This window comes from Arvicanthis niloticus, chromosome 11 (genome assembly GCF_011762505.2).
Source record: "Arvicanthis niloticus isolate mArvNil1 chromosome 11, mArvNil1.pat.X, whole genome shotgun sequence".
Classification (NCBI taxonomy): domain Eukaryota; kingdom Metazoa; phylum Chordata; class Mammalia; order Rodentia; family Muridae; genus Arvicanthis; species Arvicanthis niloticus.
Genome location: NC_047668.1, coordinates 59,669,617 through 59,693,722, shown reverse-complemented (window position 1 = coordinate 59,693,722; position 24,106 = coordinate 59,669,617). Strand labels below are relative to the sequence as shown.

Genomic DNA, 24,106 nt, shown 5'->3' with positions numbered 1-24,106 from the left:
AGTTAAAATTATTTTCAGCTTTCTTGATGAACATTTTTTTGAGAGAGCACTTTTTAATATAACAGTGATAGTAAATACTAGTAATCTCAATTTTGAGTAAATTACCTTGGCCATCTATCCCTGAAAATGAAGACACTAGCACAATGACCCACAGAATGGAATGTACACACCTAAGGGCTACACACATCCATTGGGGCACAAGAAAAGTAGGAAAAGTGAATTTACATTTGTTTTTAATGTCATTCTCTTTTAATAAACACTGCATACTTTATTATGCACATGTTGTAATAACATAGCATTGCTTGTATGTAGTTACTAAGTTACAAATGATTACCACTGCATCACATATTATGTGTTTAGGCACAGAAGGCATTATATTTTGTTTTTGCCTATGACGAAAGGGAGTAAGGAGTTCAGACCTCACTATTATAACAGTATTGGGTTAATTATACATTCATAAGGCAGAATCGTTGGCTTGAGTCAGTTTTGAGTGATAAGCACACCATCCTTGAGCAGATCACATGGTCCTTGGTATCTTAGTTTTTGTATGTTTCCTGGAAAGTCCCAGTATTAAACTGGGAACCACCGATATCATTGACCAGTCAGGAGGAGGCATCTCTAAGGCTTCAGGGACTCCCTTGTGTGAATGAGTATTTTCTGTTCACTAGTTCATGGACAATATTGTCACACTTCGGTGACAGCATCCTTTAGGCACTCTGATCTTGTCAGAAATTGATGAGGCGAGACTACCAGGTTCTTCCCGCCCCCTCAGCAAGTGAGGAGCTGCTGTCCCTCGACACCCCAACAGAACTTGCCACTGATGTTGCAGCTTGCTGGGAAGGTGGAAGCTAAGGTACCGATGCAAGAATTCCTGTACAGTCTCAGTTATACTGTCAGCATCATCCTTGCTTAGTCCCTGGGTAAAGTGAGACTTGAGCTCACAGTCCAGCTAGTCAGGTGACTTCTAGTATGATAATGTCATCTATGACCTGGTTTGGTTTTCTTTTGAGACAGGTTCTAACTTTGTAAGCTAGCTGTGGTACTAGCAATGCAGACTAGGCTGACCTCAAACTCAATAGAGATACAGAGGTCCACCTGCCTCTGCCTCCCAGATACTGAGATAAAAGGCATGTGACATCATGCCCAGTGAACTGGTTTCTTAGTGTGTCTTTTTACTATAACTGATGACTAATGTTTCCATTTCATGGTTTATCTTGGTCAGTTTTTCACAATCCTATTAAAAAGTTTACCAATATCATAATTTTCTGCTAGATGAGGAAGCGGAGTCTCCAAGGGTTAAGAGATTGGAGTAAGGTCGTAAACAGTAGCAAATGGCAGGGCTGTAACATGAACCTCAGGGTTGTCATTCCAAACCCTAGACCCTCTTGATGCTTATGTGTCTTGAGTCTGTGTTCAGTTGCCTTTTAAATAGTCTTGACTTCCATTGCTTTCTAACCTTATTTTTATGAGGGTTTATGTGTGTGTTTTCTTACTTAGAGGTGTCGTGGAATATGATGCAGAAGGCTTCACAAAACTTACTCTGCTGTTGATGTGGAAAGATTTTTGCTTTCTTGTACACAGTGAGTATACTTTTGCTGTGCATATACACTTAAGAATGTAATAATCGATGTGAGAACCTTTGGTGTTTTGACATGGTCCTTTTTATTTTACCACATGTATATTTATATTGAGGTCACATTTTCTCCAAACCCTTGTTTCTCATCTACTAAGGTGATGTCGCCCCACAGAAGACATCTGACAAGACATTTCTTACTGTCACAGTGGATGATGGGTCCAGTGATCAGCTAACAATCCTAATGTCTTTCTGTCCCAGGACAGCCCCTCACAACAGAAAATACAAAATGTCACTATCGCCAAGATACAATGACCCTACCCTAGACATATTTCTATTTCAAAATATGTATCTGGTGTCAGGTCTCTGCACTGTCAGGATTGCTGAGAGCAGACTCGCTTTGATCTTCTGTTCACTAGTAAGTGACACAGAACAGAGGAGGCAGTATTCTGTGCTTCCCCGGTAACCTTTGGTTGTTTTCTACATTGTAGTCATATGTAAATGGTTGTTACATAATCAGTTGTGGGTCAGCAGTCAGTGGTCCATCTCTCTTGTGGATAGTTTAGATTGTAGTTCTTTGCTGTAGAGGAGCAGTGTACCTGTGGCATCAGGTAGAAGCTGCAAGTCAACTAAACCCTAGGTTCCGTGGCAATGTGGTGTATAATTTTTTGCTTAAGTCAAGAGCCAAGGAATTCCAGCTTTTCCAGCTTGAGCTCAGACTTCTGCAAAGGCAGACCTTCCTTATATTTCACTAATCCGTATTAAGAAGGGATACTTTGGTCCTAAATAGATGGTGTCAAACAATGTACAGATCATGACTTCAGAGTTTTTTTCTTCCCCAGCAGGCTTAGGTTTCTGGTTGTAATTTTAGATTAAAATGGTTTTCAAATTCTTTTTTTTTTAACCTGATTTTATACCAGCAAATGGTAAGAGGTGAAGCCCCTAAATGTCCACAAGATTTCCTTTGGAACCTGATGCTGACATACCTCACAGCCAGTGGAGAGCTGGCTGTGCATTTGAGGATGGATCCTCTTCCTTCTAGATGATCTAGATGGATGTTACTGCCAGCTTGTGTGGTGCTTCATATTGTGCTCCTGTTTGGTAGCTCAGTCCACATTAGGCATCTTTTTTTTTTTTCAAACATTAAATCTGGGAAAGGCATTTTGTATTAATTATGTGTGCAGATAAACAATTTGAAAGAGTGCTCCAGCTTGGGCATGCCTCCAACTACACCTTGTTCAAATCACTAGGTCAGGCTTCCTTCTGCTCTAGCTATGTTGTTCCCATAGAGGATGGGAAGACTGATGTTAGACTTCCTGCACACATTACCATATGGCGTTTAGCCCACAATTAAAAGTATACTGGGAAAGGGAGCCTCAAAATTACTACTTTTCTTACCTTATACTCAGATCCTATTTGCAGCTTCAGATGGTCTCTTGGGACCTGAAAGCATTGCCTGATGTGATTGTCCTAGTCTACCTCATCCACAGGAGACTTTGCCTTCAGTGCTCCTTGTGGTAGTGGTGGTCACCGGATGCTGCCAGAGTGGCTGCGGACACCTCAGTAGTAAACTGAATGACTACTCCAAGCAGCTCCTTTATCTTGAAGTATCTGACAGCACAGATATTTTTCTTGAAACTTACTTCTATCTTCTAGTCATGGGATTTTTTCAGTTGTTGTCCAACAATATCAAGCATAAAGGAAAAATATATTCCTCACATTCCTTAGTCCTAATCTTTTTTCCAGGATACAACTCAAAATGACATATATTAGTCCACTTCCTGTTACTATGACAATATGCCCAAGGACAGGAACTTTATAAAACAGAGTGGTTTGTATAGCTCATAGTACTAGGAGTCCAGAGTCTTAAATTTTATTCCAGGCCCCTTGGCTGGGTTACAGTATGGCAGCAAAGTAGAAAAGGAACCTGCTGCTTACAGAGTAAAATGTCCAATGTATTGTATGTCTTAGCTTTTAACAATTCATTCCCATGAGAATGGCACCAGTCCCTCCCAACATGTACCCCAGTGCTCTAACCGCTTTCCCGTAAGCCTGACCCCAAAGATTCTACAACCTAATAGCACTGTACTGGGAACCAGCGTCCAGCCCAGGAATCCTAGAGGGACAAGCCATATCAAGCCCTGTTAGCTACCAAGGCAGTCATTGCTTACACTGACGTTCAGGATAAAAGAGCACTTACATCGTGGCTCCTGCTCCTGTAGTCACAGTAGCTGCCACTGCTGTGTATTTCCTGCATAACATTGTCTCCCTGGCATCGTGTGTCCAGTTACTTCTCATGACTCCTTTTCCATCAAGCTGTATATCAAAGTTCCCACCCCGTCATATTTTAATGTGGCTGTGAACTGCTTTCTTCAGAAACAGACTCCTCAGGCACTCCTTAGAATGGCTGCCTTAAAACCTGGGATTTCACTTGCTTTTTCCCAAAATGTTTTCCCAAACTATCACCCCTTTCCTCCCCAGGCTGTTGCTCCCTTGTCCCTTAGTGCCACTGCCTACATACTGTTGGCTCTTCTGGCAGATAAGGGCTGTAAATCAAGGGCCTTTGATGCTCTTTCCTGTCCCATCCCTAACTGGAAACCTGCCTTAAAGCACATCATTCCCATCCATTGCCTCCTTCTTATCTAAGACGTAGGACCTGCTGCGGAACACTGGAGCTTGGTTAGATAATTTGTTTTCCTCAGCCACATGGTTATGCATCTGACACTTACCTTCCTTTGGAAGCATCTGCTTGCTGGGTTCCAACGCCCAGGGGACCATTTGTTCCTCTGTATTTTTTCCCCTGTTATAAAGATGGGAGGTGAATATGGGATGGTAGGGACTTGACAAAGAACACTGCAGTGAATTATTCTGGGATCTCAACATGTGAAAGAGGAGGAAGGAAGTGCCTGGAGATAGAGCCAGATAGAGCCAGTCTCCTGTGGGCGGCTCCACAAAGTCATGAAGGTTGAGGACCTAGCAGGACATGAACTAGCTTCTCTGCCTCCCTTTGTGTCCCTGTGTTCTCCCAGCTTAGCAAGCCAGTGTCAGTGGAGCAGCTGCTGTGCTCACTGAGCCTGGGGGGGGGGACACCAGAGGAAAGGCACCCCTCTTCCTGAGCCATACAGTGCTGACCTCAGACTGTTTGGATGTACAGAAGCAAGAATGCCTTAAGAAGAGATGCTGTTCACATTCTGGGCTCCCCAGGCAATGCTGCAGCACCCTGGCATTCTTGTACTTCTGAATATGGCTGTGCAGCCTTCCCAACTTCTCACTCCTTCCTCCCTTCGCCCTTGATCTGTATCTGGAGTCATAACCACGGCAGGAGAAACATGCTCTCTCCTCCCAGAAATTGTTAAAGAGGTATCCTGGCCTCTATTTGAGAAGTACCTGCAGTGGGTTAGGCAGGTCTGTCCATGTCTGCCAAGTTCTTCTTACCTCTGGTAGTGGATGGAACCCACAAGGCAGCAGTTGTTCAGAATGCTGGTGGTGAGAGAGCTGTATAGCAAGGCATGCCAGTGACACAGAGCACAGCAGCCCTGGGGAAGCCACCTCCCTTGCTTTATGGGCCCCAGGCGGCAGCACGCATCAGCATATGGCTCATGGTGGCTGAGTTGAGATTGGGACTTGAAGGGTAGAGTGGGTGGAAGTTATGACTGACAAGCTGTCTTTCTCAGTAAATCACTGTAGAGCTGGCCTGGGCAGTGTGCTATATCTCCCGAGGAAATGTCTGTCAACTGCAGTCTGTCTGTCCATTTTTCTCTTCACTTTCTCCATAGCCTGTAAGGTCAACTGTGTACATTGTCTGTAAGCTCAACACTGTGGTTAGGTGTGTATTGGTAGCCGTGCATCCCTCGGGCATAGCTGTGCGTCCCTCAGGCTTGCTCTCCAGGTGCTCACAGTAGTATAGTAGTATAGGGTTGGACAACTGCGGTCTGCAGTATACATGTTTTCATGTCTGCCCAGGCCAACACAAGTGCCCCATGTTTTTACAAGGTTGTTAAGAAGAAGCAAAAGGAAGAAAGAAGGGAAAGAATGCTCAATGGAGGAGGTACATGGTCTACACAGCCTAAAACCTGTCATTTCACCCTTTGCAGAGAATGTGTGCCAGCCCCAGTCTAGCTGATAAAATCAGGCAAAGGTGAAATTCAGCTGTGTGCTGCTTAACACAGTGTTTTCTAACACCTCTTGTATGTCAGTGATGGAGAAAATAAAGTAATGCTCACAAACAAATATGAGTGCAAACATTGCAGGCTGATCAGAACGTTGATGGCAGCCGAGTCTTCAGTAGCATTCTTTAAGTGTGATAGAAAGGTCTCTCCTGGAGGTGACATTGCACCCAGGACTTTAATGGGCAGGCCATTGAAAAGCCAAGGAAGAAACCTGCCAGGGAAGGAGGTCTGCAAAAGGCCCCAGCAGCTGGGGCATGATGGACTATGAGTTTGGGGGTTCTTCTGTAGTTGCTATTTCTTAGATACTTTCTCAGTAGTTGGTTCTTAAGGTTTTCATGTGCACCTTTGGCTTGACACGTTCTACTTCAGATTAATAGTGACTTAAAGTTAGTAGGATGTAGTGGCTCTGCCTCCCCCACAGTTTGTGCTAGTAATTGTCCCATGTGCCTGTCACATGAAGGTATGATAACTGTAACTCATTATAGATGTCTGTGGTTGCTATAACAGTCTCGTTTGTAAAGGAAGGATTTCCTCTTTGTACACGGTTAGGTTGTGTTTTCTTATGAGACTTGGGCAGCTCTATGTCCCTGCAGTTGTCATGGGGAATGCAGGTGAGTAGTGGGGTTCATAGAGTCCTATAGAGTCCTAAGAATGCGTTCTCTCTCTCTCTCTCTCTCTCTCTCTCTCTCTCTCTCTCTCTCTCTCTCTCTGGCTCATCACCTGTCTTTTCTGTGTATCTGTATTTCCTACTTATACATTCTTTCTTTTTTCATTTGTAGTCCAAAGCTTATATTAAGGATATAAATACTGTTCCTCAAAGGGTTCAGTCTCGAGCAGAACTTAATATTTATGAAGCCAGAGAAACTTGACAACTTCAGACTAATTCTACTAGTTATTGGAACAATCCTTTCTTTAACTGAGGCCAATAATATAGAAATCAAGAGAGCTTTTGACATTGTAAGTAAAGACCAGAGGCTTGTAATTGCTACAAGTGCCTGTTCCAAGCTGCTTTTGTCAAGCTGTGTGATTCCTAATATAGCCCAGGGAATTTCTTGTATGGAGTCACACTGTCTCCCACCACTAAATGGGGTCATACTGTCACCTACCACTATGAGTAAAGCTACCCTCTCAGCTGTCTCTGCCCTGACCACAGTGCTGTCTGCCCTTGCTGCAGAAGCAGTGTACCCTGTAGCATAATCTAGGAGGCACAAAAAAAGTCGGCAGTCAGGTAATTCAGTAACCCCCAAGCTGTGATGTTTCTCAAAAGTGACTTACTTTTTTGAGTCCATATCACACTTTTATGTATATTAATGAATATATTTGAATAAATCACACTTGGTAAAGTGACTGAGGGTGGGAACCACAATGACATGTATTAGAAATTGTTTTAAAACAAAGCTGTACAACCACAATGTTTGTGTAGGGTTGGCATATTTACTTCTCATGTGAGATATTCTTAGTTTAATATAATCATTTTTAGTATTAATAACTATAACAGCAACAGGATAGTTGATTATTAGCAAGAAATAAAACCTGTCCCTTCTGTTGTTCAGAGTCCTAACTAATGTGGAAAAATGGAAGGGAATCTCTCCAACGCCTCCTTGTTTTTGTAGGACTCCTGGGCCTTTTAACTAGCTCGCACATTTTGATTTGTTTTAACCCAGGACTTGTGTGAAGCTGATGCTGGACCCGGCTGTTCTCAATTACACATCACCAGGCTCACAGCTCAGCGCTCCGGGCCCCTAGCAACCACCATCACTACTTTGACTCAAATTGAAACTTCTTCTTTAGAGTTCACTTTCTAAAAGCCTGTTTGGAGCTTCTGGTACTAGGTTGAAATTTTCATTCACAAATCTTCCTGGGTAATAATCTCTTCTTGTGAATTCTTAGACTTAAATAACACCTTTTTTAGAGATCCAAAGGGATGTCTTTTGAGGAGGGAGCTATGAGTCAGACCTACAGTCAATTCAGAGACTTGTGTTCTCTGTGCCCCTTGTACCTGTGGCACAGTTCTTCATGGTAACTATTGGAGTAAAGTAATTTCGAAAGTGAATTTTTCTGATCAGAGTTCCTGAAAAGTTTCGGTGATTTTGACTCCAAAATGTACTAGGCTGCTTTCCAATTAACAAGTTGTAACCAAAGTAGGCCTCCTACTCAGAAAGCCACTTTCAGAATAACTTATGGTATTGATCTTCTTGAATGAGATGATTTTTTTTATGGTTAGCATTAAAAAGCTACCTTCACTGGTGACTTACAGGCAAGTTTTGGTGCAGAACTTATGGCTATTGACCATAATAGTCATCTGTACTAACAGACACTCTGGGTATACTGTGCCCCAGATGCTCTGTCAGTACTTCGCATAGCTTATGATACTTAATCCTCCTAGCAGCCTTCTATGAGTAATTACTAGTTTTACCCTGTGTAGTAAAAGACCATACTGCGGCACAGCAAGATTCAGTGACAGCTAGGATGTAAATCTCGGAACTGATTCATGGCTGCATTATGACACTGTTCCAGATAATCCATTGGCAGTGTCCCCAGGTATGTGTGACAACTTTCAAACTCCTTCAGAACTTTCTGACAAATCTGGAAGCCCCAACAGCAGGAATAGAATGTCAGTGTCAAGCCCTACAAATAAACATGTCCTCTCATTTCTGAAGAATGAGTGGACCTCTCCAGAGACAACATTTCTAGCTGAAGGCAGCAGAATATGAAGCCAGAGTTGTTCTTAATGGTGGCAGGTTGTGATCTCTTCCTGAGAATCATAAATGGACAAGCTTGAGATAAAAATTCACTCTAACCATGGAAAGAGCAAACTACATGATTTAATGAAAAAATTAATGAGCAGCTGAGTATCATCAGAAACTCAGCTTAGACAGTGAATGTGGCTAATAATAGTTTGTCACACAGAGTCCAAAAGGGCCCACAAGATCCAGTAACCGCCTAGGCCCAGGAGGTGATGCAGATGTGGGAGTGGCCCTGGTTTAGGATAAGGGCAGGAGTTGAACCGTGGCAGAGTGCATGCACTCCCTTACGCACTCACCATTGTGCTATTAGCTAAGTACAGTGCAAATAGTTCTGTACGCCGGAGCTGCCATGAGTGCCTGTGCTCCTTACAAACAAGAACACTGAGCCAGTGAGATGGCTCAGCAGATAAAAAGGGGTTTTGCCACTAAGTCTGATCCCCTGTATTTGATCTCCACATGGTAAAAGGAGAGAACTGACTCCCAAAAGTTTTCCTCTGACCTCTACATGTATGTCCCCTCCAAATATACATGTGATCAGAAATTAAAATTAAAAAACATTGCAAGGCCTAGTGGTACCAGCTTATATTCCAGCTACTAAGGGAGTCTGAGGCTGGAAGGACCCACAGTCCATGCTAAGGGTCCAGGACAGTGTACATTCAAGACCAACCTGAGTTGCAACTAAGCCCCATCTCAAAAAGTAAAAAGTAAGCTGTCTATACAGCTTATGATAGAACACTTGCCAAGCATGTGCAAGAGTGTGAGATTATGTCCCAGTGCCACGAACAATAGAGACAGTTAACACACGTGAAAGCAGGCATCGCCAGGCTCCCTCATGTACACAACACCTGCACTGCAGCTTTGTCTCTGGTCTCTTCATCCAAACCTCCTCTTTATTTGCTTTTAGAAATTTCTGGAGTATTTTGAAGCAAATGTAAACCACATCTCTCATTTCATCTATGAACACTTCCATATGCATCTATGTGTATCTCTAACAGTGGTGATTTTTTTAAGGACACAGTGTATGCATCATACATTCTTATAGCTAATTCTTTAATGTCAAGTATTTCTCAGTCTGCCTTTAAGCCTCCATGTTGCTCTCAGACATGCTTTCTTCTGTGAAAGGTTTATTCCTGTGGTTATGTGCATTGTGTATATGCTGGTGTTCACAGAGTCCTACAGGTGTTGGGTCCCCTGGAACTTGACTTATATACAGTTTAAGCTGCTGCTGTGAGTGTTGAAAATTGAATCCAGATCCTGTGGAAGATCAGTAGCACTCTTGACCACTGTGCCATCCCTCCACTCCCTCGTACATATTGTCTTTACAGTTAGCTTGTTTGGATCAGGATCCAAAACAGTTAGGATCCCTGAATATCAGAAGTGTCCCTGAAGCAGAGCAGTGGTCCTGAGTTATGGACATCACTATCTATTTTTCTTTTCAAATATGGTTTTTAAAAAAAAAATCTACTTAGGTAAGAAACTGTTAAGAATATCAGCTCACCCTTAAAAGAGGCAAGATCTTACATTATATAGTAATGTAAACTTGACATTGCAGAGAGCTTCTAGCTTCCTCATTTAGACTATGAGCTATTCAACCTTTATGTCAGCTTTGAATAGAATTCTTAGCAATTAGAGAGTGTATTTGCCATTTCTGTTACTATAGGATTTATAATATTTGCTTTATAACTGAACGACACAGATACAGTGTTTTTCTTGTTCTCTGATGTATAGTGTATTTTTTGAGGTCTGTACGTGTTGGCTTATGTGTTTCAGAGTTTTGTTCTTGTTTGTTACTGAGTAGTATTCCACCCCAGAAAGTGATTTTTTTTTTTTTTTTTTTTTTTTTTTTTTGCAGTATCTGGTGATTAGAAATAGTGCTCCTTGGGTATAATTTAAGGGAAAGTCTTTGTTTTGACAGTGCTTTTAGTTGTGTTTAGTTAACTGTGGGGTAGGGATGCTGAGTCACCCATGCAGTGTGTGTTTAACTTGGTCATCCACCACCATGCTGTAAAGGAGTGTGACTTTTTACAGTCTTCCTGACAGAGCATGAGCTTCCCATTCTCTCACATGCCTTCTGGCCCTTGCTATCATCAGTCTCTAATCTCAGCTGCAGTGGGGTATGAAAGACTGACTGTCCTGGGACGTTTAATATGCAATTCCCTCATGTGCAGCGCTACTGAGCAGCTCTGTGTGCTCAACAGCCAAGGGAGTTCATGGGGAATGGGAGGATCTGTTGAAATCTTCCGTTTTTAATTGGCATGTAATTACCTCATTTTTCATTTTTGAGCCCTCCTCCCCCTGTGCTGGGAATCAAACACAGAGCCTCCAGCATGTTGGGCAAATGCTATAGCATGGTGCCTTATTCCTAGCCCTGACTTAAGAATTCTCTATAAATTTGGCTGGGATCCATTTGTCAGTTATATGTTCTGTAAACTTTAACAGAGCCTATTGTTTGTTTGTTTGTTTGTTTGTTTAACTGCTTCTTTCCAAAAACTAAGTTTATAATTTTTATAAGGTCTCTTTTTATCACTAATTAATTTTATAGAATATATATTTTTTGCAGTCTGCTTAATTAAGTCACCTAATCCAATTCAAATTTTTCTAAATTTAATCAATTTTTTAAGATGGTATCACTATAAAGTCAAGACTTCTCCTCACAAGGCTTTGAGTAGCAGTAGCAGAATGGTAGGTAGGTAGAGACCCCACCCTAATTAAGTTGTTTTCTTGTAGAAAGTTTATAGTTTTAATTCATAGATATAGGTCTGCTTCAATTTTATGTGTGGTGTAAAGTGAGGGACATGATTGTGCATATATATATATTTTCTAGAAACATTGGTTGAAAAGACCCAATTTCCCCCACTGAATTGCTTTAGTATCTTTGTAAAAATATTAGTGAACCATGTTGAGTTTCAGGTCAGCCTGGACTACATAGTGAGTTTCAGGTTAGCGTATTCTAAATACCATGAGCTCTCAGGGAAGGCAGTTATTTTTGCTTTTATGTTGACCTTCAGTTGATTCTTTGGGATTTTTATATACATGATCATATTATCAAGAAATGTAGAGCTGGGACTATCAGTCAGAGTGCCTGCCTACTATGTATGAGGGTCTGAGTTCAAATCCAGCACTGAGATGGACAGAGAGACACTGTCTTTTTTTTTTCAGATTTTTTAAAAATCAAATCATAATTTTTACTTTTTCACACAGAGGTTATAAACACAAAAAGGCAAGATGTGGGGAAGGGGATGACACAGGAGCATAGGTGTTCAGGAGGAGTACAGATATTTTTCAGAACAGGGTATCAATCGGATGAAGGTTCAGGGGACAGGTCACTATGACTCTGCCTCTGATTCACTTGTCCTAATCTAAGTTGGCACTATCCGCCAAGGCTGCCTATTTACACGGGAGAGACACTGTCTTACTTCTTTCTTCCTATGCACCTACTTTTCTTCTTCCTTCCTTGCCTTTCCCCACCCCTCCCTTTCTTCTTTCTTCCCTGTGGCCTCCAGGTAGACCTGCAAAGGTGTCTACTCATTGCACATTCATTTGTCCTTCTTATGGTTCAGGCATTTTCAAGGCACGGGGATACCAGGATGCTTAGGATCTTCTCTGAAATGGCCCACATTCTTGGAGCAAATGAACATACAAGCCATGCAGACATGGTAGTGCATACCTGTAATGCCCACACGTGGGAGGCTCAGGGGCTAGGATCCCACGTGCACAGTGAGACTCAGTCTCAAAAGGCAACAGACACAACAATGAAACATTCTGTAAAGTATAATGCTAGGTATTCAGCAGGAATTATGGGAACACAGGGTGGGGACACCCAACTTACTAAAGCAGGAGAGCTGAAAGAAAACTTTAGGCAGACGGATTAGCACAAACAAAGATCCTGAGAGAAGAAATGGTCAAGTGTTTGTCAAGAACTGCAAATGACTCCAATTTCTCAAGTGTCTGGTGGATCCTGGGGAGTGGTGAGAAATTCCATTGGAAAGGTCACCAGAGGCCAGAACACAGACAGCTCTACATACCAGGCTGATAATGCTTGACCTTATCCCAAGGATAGGAAGAAAGAGGGCCGGTTAGGAAAGCAGTTTGCTTTTTTACAATTAGATTCCTCTGTTATTGTAGAAGAGTGTTTGGAATGGAATGCCGCAGACCTGGGAAGCTAGCCCTGGCAAAGATGATTGGATCTAACCAGAGCTGACTTTACTAGAGAGTGGAAGAGGAGAAACGAGTTAAAGAAATCTTTTACTGGTAAAACTTGGTCTTGGCTCCTTGTACCAGGGTATAAAGAGTTTCTGTGCTGGGAAAACGACTCAGCTGATAAAGTGAGGGTTGTGCGAACACAAAGACCTTAGTTTGGCTCTCTAGCACCTGCATAAAATGCTGGAGATGCTCAAATATGTGGGTGACCCTAGTCCAGTGGGGGAGGGGTGAACCAGGCAGGTCCCTGAAGCTCAGACCCAACCAGTTTAGCCAGTTGGTGAGCTCTGAGTTCAGAAAGAGATCTTGTCTCAAAAGATAAGACTGGGATGACTTAGGAAGGCGCTTGATGCTGCTGTCTGGCCTCCACACACATGCGTGGCTCAACACACAAGGCATGAAGGTTTCTAGGTTTCTTCTGTAGGCATCTAGGCAGCAGAAGCCACCGATTAAACCAAGGTTTTATTCAGAGGAATAGACTGGAGATGATGAGGCCAGTACTTAGGGGCCTGTGGGCAACCAGATGAGTGGATGGGCCAATACTCACATGGAACAGTGTCCATGCCAAGCCAGAAACCCTTGGTCTTCCCCAGTCCAGATGGTTCTGGGCTATTTGTCCTTATTTACAGGCTTCTCTGTCCTCTGGCTTCGATGAGAACTGGTTTGGGACTCACAAAACAGTGTTGCGTGCTTTTTCTCACAAAGAGGCCATCTGAATTCCTGACGTGCTCTACCTTAGGATGTACTAAAGTAGCCCTTAGAAGAGACTTCTAGACTAAGAATGGCCTTTGTCCTCCAATGGAAGGGGGGTAATGGGGATGTCAAAGCACAGTTCATCTGGCGTATGACAAATACAGCTTGATGTCACTTCCATGAGTTGTCAGATTCGTAAAGATAGAAAGTCAGACAGGTTGCTGGGGTCTGGGCCATGCAGAAGCTGTGCTTATAGTAGCGGTTACAGGGATGAAAAGCGCTCTGAAGATAGATGGAGGTGATCATGGTTGTGCCCCAGTGTCAGTGCACTCCAGGCCACTGAGCTGAGTCTTGTTACACTTTACCATAACTTCAAAATGCAAAAAAAAAAAAAAAAAAAAAAAAAAAAACACAGTCTGAAAATTAAGCAGCCTTTCTTCAGTACCAGCCAGTGCTTTCTCACCCGTTTCCAGTCAGAGGTCACTGGAATAATAAAACGTGACCTCCAGTATAGGTGATACTAGTGTTACAACGTGTTAACACTATCGTTTGTCGAGTGCTCACTGTATACAGAGCACTGTGCAGAGTATTTTACACCCATAACCCAGTGTCATTTTCCCAACAGCCCATAAGGTTGGGTTACTTTCCTCACGTTCCAGGAAGAGGAAACGGATGCAATTTGCCTGTCCTCTGGCCTGCAGTTGAAGGAAATAGCATGCAAACCAAGACCTGCTTCCAGATCTCCTGTCCCCTGCTCCTCACTGAGGCTTCCATCCTTGGCAGTCATAGAAATGGCTGGAGTGCACTGGCAGTGGTCTCACCAGCCCCACCCATTTTTCCAGTATACCATAAGACCATTGTCTGGTAAATGCCCTGATTTTTAGAAAGTTGGCAATAGCAGTTCGACTCCACTGGCTCTTCTCCAGCGGTGAGAGGGCCCCAGCCTGGTGTATGATCACAAGACTCTCAACCTCTGCAGACATGGCAGGCAGGGATCCTAACATCTTGTTTCTTCCTGAAAATGAGGTGCCTTGGAATTCTTCCACATTCCCTTTGATTTCTCAACTGTGAGAGTGTCCCTTTGTGCTGTGGGTCTTTTGAACTCTCCTTATGTTGAAAAGGTGGATTAAGGCTTTCTGGTCTTTAGAGAAACCATAGTACCTGCTCTTGATCCACAAATTTTGCATACAGATGGGCCTAGGAAATATAATTACTAAAAGAATCTATCAAGTATGGTCAGACCAAGGAACAAATAGTTACTACCTTCACAGTATAAAACACTAACCCCCCAAGCAGTCTCTCATCTAATTCACCATCACTTCTTGGCTGTTTCTTAAGGAAGCTCCAAGTTAGTTCATGTATTGTTACAGCTAGTCTTTCAAATGGGATGTTGAGGCTAACGTAGCTCTCCTGTGCACCCCAAGAGAGAGTGGAATGGGACTATGGGCATTAAGTTTGCTTTACTGAACACTGAAGAGCTAGGGCTGATGAAGACAGCCCTCTTCTACAAGTATTCATAAGCAGGCTGCCATGTTCAGGTTCCCTGTGGCCTTCTCCATGAATGGTCTTTTGATCAATGGCTATGATAGTATCCCTTATTTTTATTTGGATATATGTTTAGAAACCTTATAAATGGTCTCCTATAGCAGACATTAAAAGAATTTACAGAATATATTCTTAAGCTTGTGTTTGATGGAGAACTCAGAGTTCTGCTCCCAACAAGAGCCTCTCCAAATTCCAAAGGCTTTATTTGATGTTTAAAGAATAGAGGAAGCCAAACCCCTCAGTTCTGTACTCTGCCACAGCCCATCAATGAGAAGGTAGAACTTTCAGTGGGACAGTACTTAACACTGTATTTACCATGTGGGAGCATGCTCAGTTGGCTTCTAACCAGAGGGATACAATTCTTCAAAGAACTCCTTCTGGGAGGTGAATACCCCAAGACTACAGACTCAGTAGACTCCATAAAGAGTAAACAGGAGGCCATACATTCCAGTGTTCAAAGACAGGTTACTCCGGTACCATTCAGTGTGGCCATCATTCTGGAGTTCACAGGGGCTATAGAAAACTAACTCATTGGAAAGAACTGCTTCTTGATTCCAGCTTTTCAAGTTGATCTGGGACGGCTCTCCCTTTGCGTAAGGGGAAAGGGTACACAAGTCCATGCACGAATGTGAGTGTGCAGACCAGAGGACAGGTTCAGTTCTCAGTAGACTCTGCTCACCTGTTTTTAAGACAAGGTTTCTCACTGATATGCTACCTAATACAGCTCTAGTAAGTGATCAGTGAGCCCCGGGGGCCCATCTCTATCTGCTTCTTGAGGGTTGTACTTATAGTGTATACCACACCCATCTTTCTTATGTGGATACTGGAGTTTGAACTCAGATCCTCAAGCATGCATGGCAAGCCCTACATACTGGGCTATCTTACTAGTCCCTCAAGTTTGAGTCCTTTGAAACAGTGCACATTTAACTTGGGTATTTGAGAGATACCAATGTTGATTTTAAGTCACATATGACCTAAGAATGCTCTGCCTGATGGCTAGAGTAGTTTTGTTGTTACGTCTCCATATTTACTATAGAATTATTCATAGTTTCTAAATGTTTTTGAGATCACTGCCTCCTTTGCTCATTTATCCCAATAGGAATATCTTGTATAACTGTGGGATGATAACCAGCAGGACATTGATAGACACATAGAACTGCACTATTCCTTAGCTGGTGCCATTCCATCCCCACAGCTCCCTCTGCATGAATGCATGATACAGAGCCTTCTCCCAGTTTCCTGGCTGGTGGTTCCTCCAGTCTCTCCAGCCTCTTACCCACCCACCCCCAACTTGGCCCTTTGCTTCAGACAGGATATGGGGCATGAGAGGAATCGGGTCAGGAAGGGGCCCGCACCCCTTCCACACAGTTGCCAGCCACAGTTCAGATACATAGCTCTAACTCACTGCAAGAAGGCTAGGAAAGCTGGGAGTGGTAGAGCAAGTTTGTGATTCTGGCACTTAGAAGTTGAGGCAAGAGGGTCAAGAGTTCAAGGCCGGCCTGGCCTACATGAGTTCCTAACTCATAAACCAACAAAGAAGGTTGAGAAGCGGTGTGGCTGTGCCCAGAAAGCAAAGGAAAGATGCTGGTGAGTACATACATAGTCAGGAATAATCATGAGAACCCCAGTATTCACGGGAGCAAATGGGTGGAGAAATAGTGTTGAATTAATTGTGAAAGTGGTAATTTACACACCATGATGATGGAATCTAGTGTTAAAAACCAAGTTACTAGAGACATGCAGTATAATAGAATTTTTATATAAAAAATCAAAACAAGGTCAAATTAGGGATCCATAACTCTTTATTGAAGCCATGTTCTTTAATAAGAAGAGAATAACTACAAGCATTTAGGATAGACTGAATTTGGGAGAAGCAAGGAGGTAAAGGGAGCAAGTAGACAAATGTGTTCTTGTTCTCAGAGGGAGCCATTCAGGCAGACTTAATGGGAGCAGGAGATAGGGTATTCTTGGGTTTTATTGTTGTTTGTTTTATGAGACAGGGTCTCACTGTATAGCCCTGACTAGCCTAGAACTCATTAAGGAGAGCAGGCTAACCTCACACTCAGATATGCTGCCTCTGCCTACTGAGTGCTGGGGTTAATGGTATTTATTGCCATGTATTTTTGAAAATGTTTATTTTTATAGTATGTGTATGCGTGTTTTGTATATGTATGTATGCAGCATGAGTGTGCCTGATGCCCAAGGATGCCAGAAGTGTGAGTTGGATCCCCTACAACTGGGGTCGTAGATGGTTGTTAGCTGCCATGTAGATTCTAGAACCCCAACCCAGTAGACCCTCTGCAAGAGTAGCAATGTTCTGAAACACTGAGGCATCCCCCAGCCCCAGATTCTATGTTTTAGCATGTTTAAGAATTTAATATGTGTTATAAACATTCTTTGCTATAACAAAAATTAATTTTGTGTGTACATGTTCTTTTGTGTGTGTGTGTGTGTGTGTGTGTGTGTGTGTGTGTGTGTACATTCACATTCAAATGAACATAGACACATGTTTAGGGGTACTCTTGGAGGCCATAAGAGGGTGTAACACATGTCCTCTGAAAGAGGACTCTTAACCATTGGGCATCTCTCCAGCCTTCTGTTTCAGTTTTGGTTTTTGTTAAGACCAAGTTTCTTGTAATCCAGGCTGAGTTCCAACTTGCCATGTAGCCAAGGTTGACTCCTTGATCTCTTACTGATTCTCCTGCCTCAGCCTCTCAAATGCTGGGATTACAGCCATGCACTCAATGCTTCATAATGTTAGCTTTTTGATTAGCCCCAGTGCCTATACCAGAATCTTACCTGGCATGGTCTTTATCTTACAATTCACATAAATCAGATTTACCTATTGACTTGATTGTCATTGGGAGCTCAATGTGTAGTATCTTTACTCTTACTGTGGAGATTATTTCCCTGCAGAGAAATCCTGCAAAAACTGTATCACAGTTCTTTCTGATGAAAGGCGGACTTTAAATATCTAAGTTTAGTAAATATCATCGAGTTAAAAGTATCTTGGCCAGGCATGTTGGCACATCCCTGCAATTCCAGCACTGGGATTCTGGAGCAAAGGAATCTTGAGTTCAAGGCCCTCTTGGACTACATACACTACTGTGATCCTGTCCCAAATAATAAAAATCTTGTACCTACAGAGATACAAACCAGAGCAGACCACAGAGGCTAACTGCAAACAGAAGTCATGGCTCCACAGCTATTACCAGAGGTGCATGCACAGTTTCCAGTGTAGCCAGACTGCTTAAGAAACATATCAAATCTCGTTTCTCTTCCTATGAAAGACCTAAAGGACCCACCACTTTACAAGTTGTGAGCCTGGTTCTTTGTTTATCTAGCTGCTGGCAAACTACCTGTAAATAATCTATCCAGAACCTTCCCTTGTCGTCCAAGTCTTTAAGTCTCCACCCTCTGCAAGGGATTCTGTGCTCTCTGTACCCATAATGAGTCAGCATATGGATACATACCTGCATTTCCAGGGAAATGGACTGAGGTTATCAAAAAGCCCTATCTGTCCAACCAGAGATAAAAATCGAGGGATTTTTTTATGGCAACCAAGGTAGCTCAGCAGGTTCGCTGTAGAACACACAGTGCCAGACCTTTGGGAAATACCTAGTGAGAGAGTGACTTTTGGTCTCCTGGGTATATTACTGGCTGCTCTGCAGACAGCAGACCCTTTGTAAAAGGAAAACAGACCTGGCCATAGCTGGGTGGTGACGAGATAAAAGCAGGCCACTCCTGTTTGAATGTTTGTCATTTTGGTGGGGATTTTGTTTAACAAGGTTCCTACCTTATCTGTCCCTTTCAGATTTATAGCCACAGAGCTCGTAAAAGGGAGGCCACAGATGTGAGCATGAGCTGTGGGAAGCGTGAAAGCAAACCTAGGCTCTTCAAGAAAAATCATTTCAGATATTTTGGATTTTTCTTTTCTTTTACAGCAAAGATCAGTTTCAGGAACCCCAATAGTATTTGACTAATGATACCAATAATGCCGGGCTGACTCTGCATGTGATAAATACTAGAAGGGGCTAGCTCCGACATTTCTTATAGCATGCTTGCCATTTTCCATTAACTCTATGTTTAAAAAGCAGTTTACATTTACTATTATAACTCAATTAGAAATCATTTTATTAAATACTTGGGCCAGACAGTTTATTAGGTACATGAATAAAAAATGATTCCCCCCTCAGAAATCATTATATCTCACCACTCAAGAAAAGAATATTTAAATTGTCTCTTTTTTAAAAACATGGCCAAATTCAGGGCAGGGGCTGTTTTCCTGAGGCGTCTGTGAACACACTCTGTCGTCGTTATGCTTTGGATAGGGTGATCCCTGTGCTTATTGTATTTCTTGCACATAAGCCAGATAAGACCTTAGTCTGAACCAAGAGTCGACCTGCTGTTCACCTGGATGTCGTGAGGATTCCTTCAGTCTGTTGACATTGTCAGCTGCTCCCGTACAAGACAGTGAGTCTTAGCTTTATTCTAAATCACACTAATAGCTGTCACTTATGAAACACTGCAAGATAAAAATCATAATTGCCATTTTACAATTCAAAAGGTAGAAAGCAGAGTTCAGTGACGCACCTAAGATCCCACAGGTGATAAATACAGAACTGGGTTTAAACAAAGTGCTGAGTGTCCAGACTCAAACCCAGCTCCTTCTGTGTGCCTCCTTTTGTCTGACGCACATAGTGATGTAACACTTTAGCTGGCCCTTCAGATACCATCTTGCTCTGCTTCCCTGAGATTCAAGTCAGGACTGCTAGGAATATGGGTACGTGGAGTTAGCATATACAGATTGTGTGCCAGAGCCTTTGGGACAAAAGAGAATATGGAAAACCTTGTGTTCCTTTAACATGGCTAGATTTCAGTAGAACATTGGACATGTAGGAGGCAGCCACTGCATGCACGTGGACATCTTCAGCAGGTCTCACCTATCATCCTCAGAGGAGATTCTGCTAAATGTAAGGTGGTTTAATGTTCTTTACTGGCTTGGGCCTGGAGCTGGACCAGAGCCATCACCTGCCTGTCACCACAGCAACTTCCTGCTGCATACCGGAAACTGTTCCTTCTAAGTCTCCACCCAGGTATTGAACCAACGTGACCTCTTCTCAGGCCCTCAGAGGGATGGCTGCACTTCCAACTGTAGTAACAAGGCATGATCATAGTCACCAAATACTATTGCTTTGTTTTCTGGTTTGTTTTGCTTTGGGTTTTTTGTTTGTTTGTTTTTGTTTTTAATTTTGGAGAGATAGTTTGTTAACCCATTTCAAAGGAATCAAGCCCACATGCCCTTTACTGTGATTATTACTTTAGCATATCAAGCCAGAAACTATCCCCTGGTTTTGTAAAGGATTTTAGACATGGCAGAGGCATCTGTCACCAGTGTTCTCCTATGGAGCCATTAGATGAACGGGAAAACCAAACAGGTTAGCTATACACTGTGCAGCTTTGCAAATGGAGTTAAAATAGGAGGCTAAAAACAGGGTCTGGGATTTCACTGGTGGAGGTACTGCTGTTCAAGCCCAGAAGTTACCCTTAGCTTGTAATACCTATGCTAATCAGTAACAGTTAACTGTCTTGTATGAGCCTTCTGTCAGTTCTAGGCACTTGGTAGAGTTTTATACACCTACTTTCAGGGACCTGAACTTTCTGTTGATGCAGAAAAAAAGAAAACACAGATGTGATAGATAACAAAGACATCTGTAGAGAGGGAGGAGGAAAGGGAATGCTGTTTGACTGAGGAGACGTCAGGAAACTTTTGGGGGCTAGCACCCAGGGGGCATGGTTTTAAAACTCCAGCTGGATAGGCTACATAGTAGGACCCTCTTTCAAAACAAACCAAAGACCCCACTTGAGGGCAGGTGGCTGCTTCATGACCTGATGGACCAGAGATAAAGTATCCTTTATATCATTTAGACCAGTTTATTACTAGGTCTGTGACCACATTGTATCCAAAACTAATTCAAAAGCCTATGGAAAAAAATGAACATTTATATATGATAAGGTTATAAAAGCCAAATGTGACATCAGACTTTTCTTAGCAGTCTAGACATTGGACTTAGTGAATTGAAGATCTTATGAGAAAATAGTCCTGAAGGCAGGACCCACTAAAGCTTGGAGCTTTGGGAGGAAAAGCTAAATGGAGGATTGAAAGCTAAATAGTTATGGGGTGACTTATCATTTAAACAAAGGCTCCGAAATAAGAGAGTGCACCACTCAGGTCAAGGGTTGAAACCTCAGCTTAAGTCAGAGCATTCTAATGACGGCGTGGCTTATACAAGTGCGCCTTTGTTCCAGACGGCAGTGCTATAGATAGAAAGCTAAGAATTAGGTAGAGGTTATTTTTAAAAAGGTGTGGGTGTGTGTGTGTGTGTGTGGAGGGGGGTGTGGGTGTGGGGTGGGGTGTGAAGGTGGGGAAGTGTCACTTGGTGCCCACAGAGAACAAAAGAGAGCTTCACACCCCCTGGAGCTACAATTACAGGCAATTGACAACCACCTGATGTGAGTGCTAAGAACCCAGCTCTGGTCCTCTTTGAGTAAGAAACTTTCTTAGCTGCTGGTCATATCTTCAGCACCAGGACGGAAATTCTTTATGGCTGACTGGAGTAAGCAAGTAAAGGGAGCCTCTGTCATGTGAGAAGTACAAGACAATTCAAGATGGTGCTCCTATAGCAATCAGGAAGGAGCTCTTCCTTCTGCCTGAGGAAGCAGGAGGCTGTGAGAGAGGTGGGAGGTGAGAGGCAAGGGCAGGCACAAATGCGTCTGGCTGCTTGTAGACCAAGGGGAGTCCAATGCCCTTGTCACAGGAAGTCACCTCTTTCAGGGAGCCATGCTCACAGCCACGGTGCTCTTAGCTGGTCTTCTGAGAAGCCACAGAACTGCTTTGTCTGCCTGCTGAGAAGATAGGGGCTAGCAGAGGCACAGGGAGTCGATAGATAAGGTATCCTGGTGGAGGAGCTGTTCTTACCCAGCCCCCTTACCTGCACATGTGCTCCACCCAGCTTTCAGTGGCCCAGCCCTGGGAGCAGCATGCCTTCCTCCGATTTCCTCACCCTTCTGCTCTGGCACCACTCTGCACTGCAGCAGTGCAATGGTTCTTGCCCCATCTATAGAAAAGAACCTCTGAGCCATTCTGACCCTCCCACCACAAACCTCCCTGTTCCTTGCCTTTCTCCAAGGGACCAGAGAGGATAAGTTGGCAAATTTGTGTGTTTCAAAACGAGCTTCCTACATAGGTCAGGTGCACAGCTAGTTTGAGAGCTATACAGATGGTAGGAAAGGCATTCATTTCGCCATCAGAAAAATGGTTAGGTTCTCAACCTCACCACACAGTAGCCTCGAGATCCTGTATTTTCATCTGTGAAATGGAATTGTTCCTGTTCCTGCCTACCTTCCATGGTAGGACCTCTGTGAAGATTAAATCACATAAAAACAAATTAAACTCTATCCTGTGCTTTAGCAATGCAAGGTGTGAGCTACTTCTGTGTTTGCCACACCCTTGCCTCCTCCCTAGCTACACCAGGTCAAGTCGGGTCACCTCCCTCCTGGATTATTTCGCTGGCCAGCTCCTGTGCCTGGATACCACATCCAACCAATGGAAACATGGCTTTTATCCCATGGCCTCTCGAGGGAACATTCTCCTCTGGTCAGCAGGCTTTCTCTCCTACTCAGTAAGAACCTATGTGCTGACTTTTCTCTCTATCACTCCTTGGCCTCATCTTTCCTGTACCATTTCTGAAAACCCATCTTCTCCTTAGCTATCCTATCTGAGTATCCACCTGCTCTGAAGAGCCCACAGTGAAATGTCAACGTGTCATCATCCTATGAACTTGCTTCATCACTTCAGCTGCTTTGCCCCTGAGGTCCCAGCCTATGTTGAATGATGCCCTAGCATATTGTTAGGTGCAGAGCAGGGGCAGGCCCTGAGCAGAAGCTCCGTAGGATCTGGGTGTTAGGAGCCCCTTAAACTTGAACAGACAGGCTCCCTTTCCTCCTCCCCCTGAGAAGTACATGGTACACCCATTTTGCACCTACAGGGGCTACATGTTATCTACCTTGTGGGAATGAAAGGGTAGCTAGGGTCTCTGTATCCTGGAAGGGATCCAAAGTATGTGGGAGCCTCATACTCAAAGAGAGGTGTGATCATGAGGTGACCCCTGGAACGTAGCACACAGGCCCTCCTAGGACTTGAGGCTAAGGCTGGTTAGTGAAGTCCTGGAAGGAAACACTAGGCCCAACAGGAAGCAGTAGACGTGCTAGCAGGGGGCAGCCCCTCAAAGGGCTGAGGAGCAGAATTCAGGTGATCCAGCTGACCTATGTAGTATAAATCAAGGAGTCAGGAAGGATTGGGGTGACTCAGCCTCTGCCTGGCTGGAGCTGTCACTGGGCTTTGTAGCCTATTTCCTGGGGAATTTTCAGCTAAATCAATGATTTCATCATTCTATCCCTAAGCACCCTCAGCAGCTAGGAGTGACTGTTCACATGACTGTCTGGGTGAGGCCAAGAGGTCTGACCTCTGACAGGAGAAGCTGGGACAATGATGGCAAGTGTTAGGCCTGGTAGTAGTAGGAATTCTGTTCCTTTCCAGTCTCCCTGAGTAAGCCAGAGTGTAGGCGAATGGTGCTTTGGTGTTTGAGCATCATTGCCTCACTTGTGAAGATAAATGCTCCATGGAGGTAGCTGGTTCCTGCCCCTGGTTGAATTCATTGTACAGGCCTGGGGTGGGGCTAATGACAAGTTGACAGTGGCAGTCTCACGGGGCAAGCTGACGGCTAATGGTCAGGCCTGATGGTCGGAAAGTAGTGGACTGGTGGACTGCCAAAGCTTAGGTGTATGTCTCTAGGATCTAAAGATAAACGTTTAATGCATACAAACTTATTGACACAGCTCATCTTTTATCAAAAAAGTCATAAAGTTACAGTCCAGGATTTTTAAGAAAATAGAATTATCAAGAGATGTCTTTCCATAGTCAATATATTCTCCTTACTAAAAGAAAAGTCTTTTGCCTAAAATACTAAAATTCTAGCTCTCATATGCTGGTAGGAATAGCTTTGATTGATTGATTGATTGATTGATTGATTGATTAGCAGGATTTCTAGCCCAAGCTGGCCTCAGACTCACTAGGTGGCCTAGAATGACCTTGAACTTCTGATCCTCCCACCACACCC

The 24,106-nt window shown here is 43.3% G+C and overlaps 1 protein-coding gene across 2 annotated transcripts in view; it reads left to right on the top strand.

The window, feature by feature from the left end:
- The window catches only part of Babam2 (BRISC and BRCA1 A complex member 2), a 374,321-nt gene that overhangs the window by 303,191 nt on the left and 47,024 nt on the right, over positions 1 to 24,106 (top strand). For both annotated transcript variants that reach the window (XM_034514429.2, XM_034514431.2), the window contains exon 10: positions 1,498 to 1,580. In XM_034514429.2, coding sequence (XP_034370320.1) covers positions 1,498 to 1,580 — 83 coding nt within the window. The remainder of the gene's footprint in view (positions 1 to 1,497; positions 1,581 to 24,106) is intronic.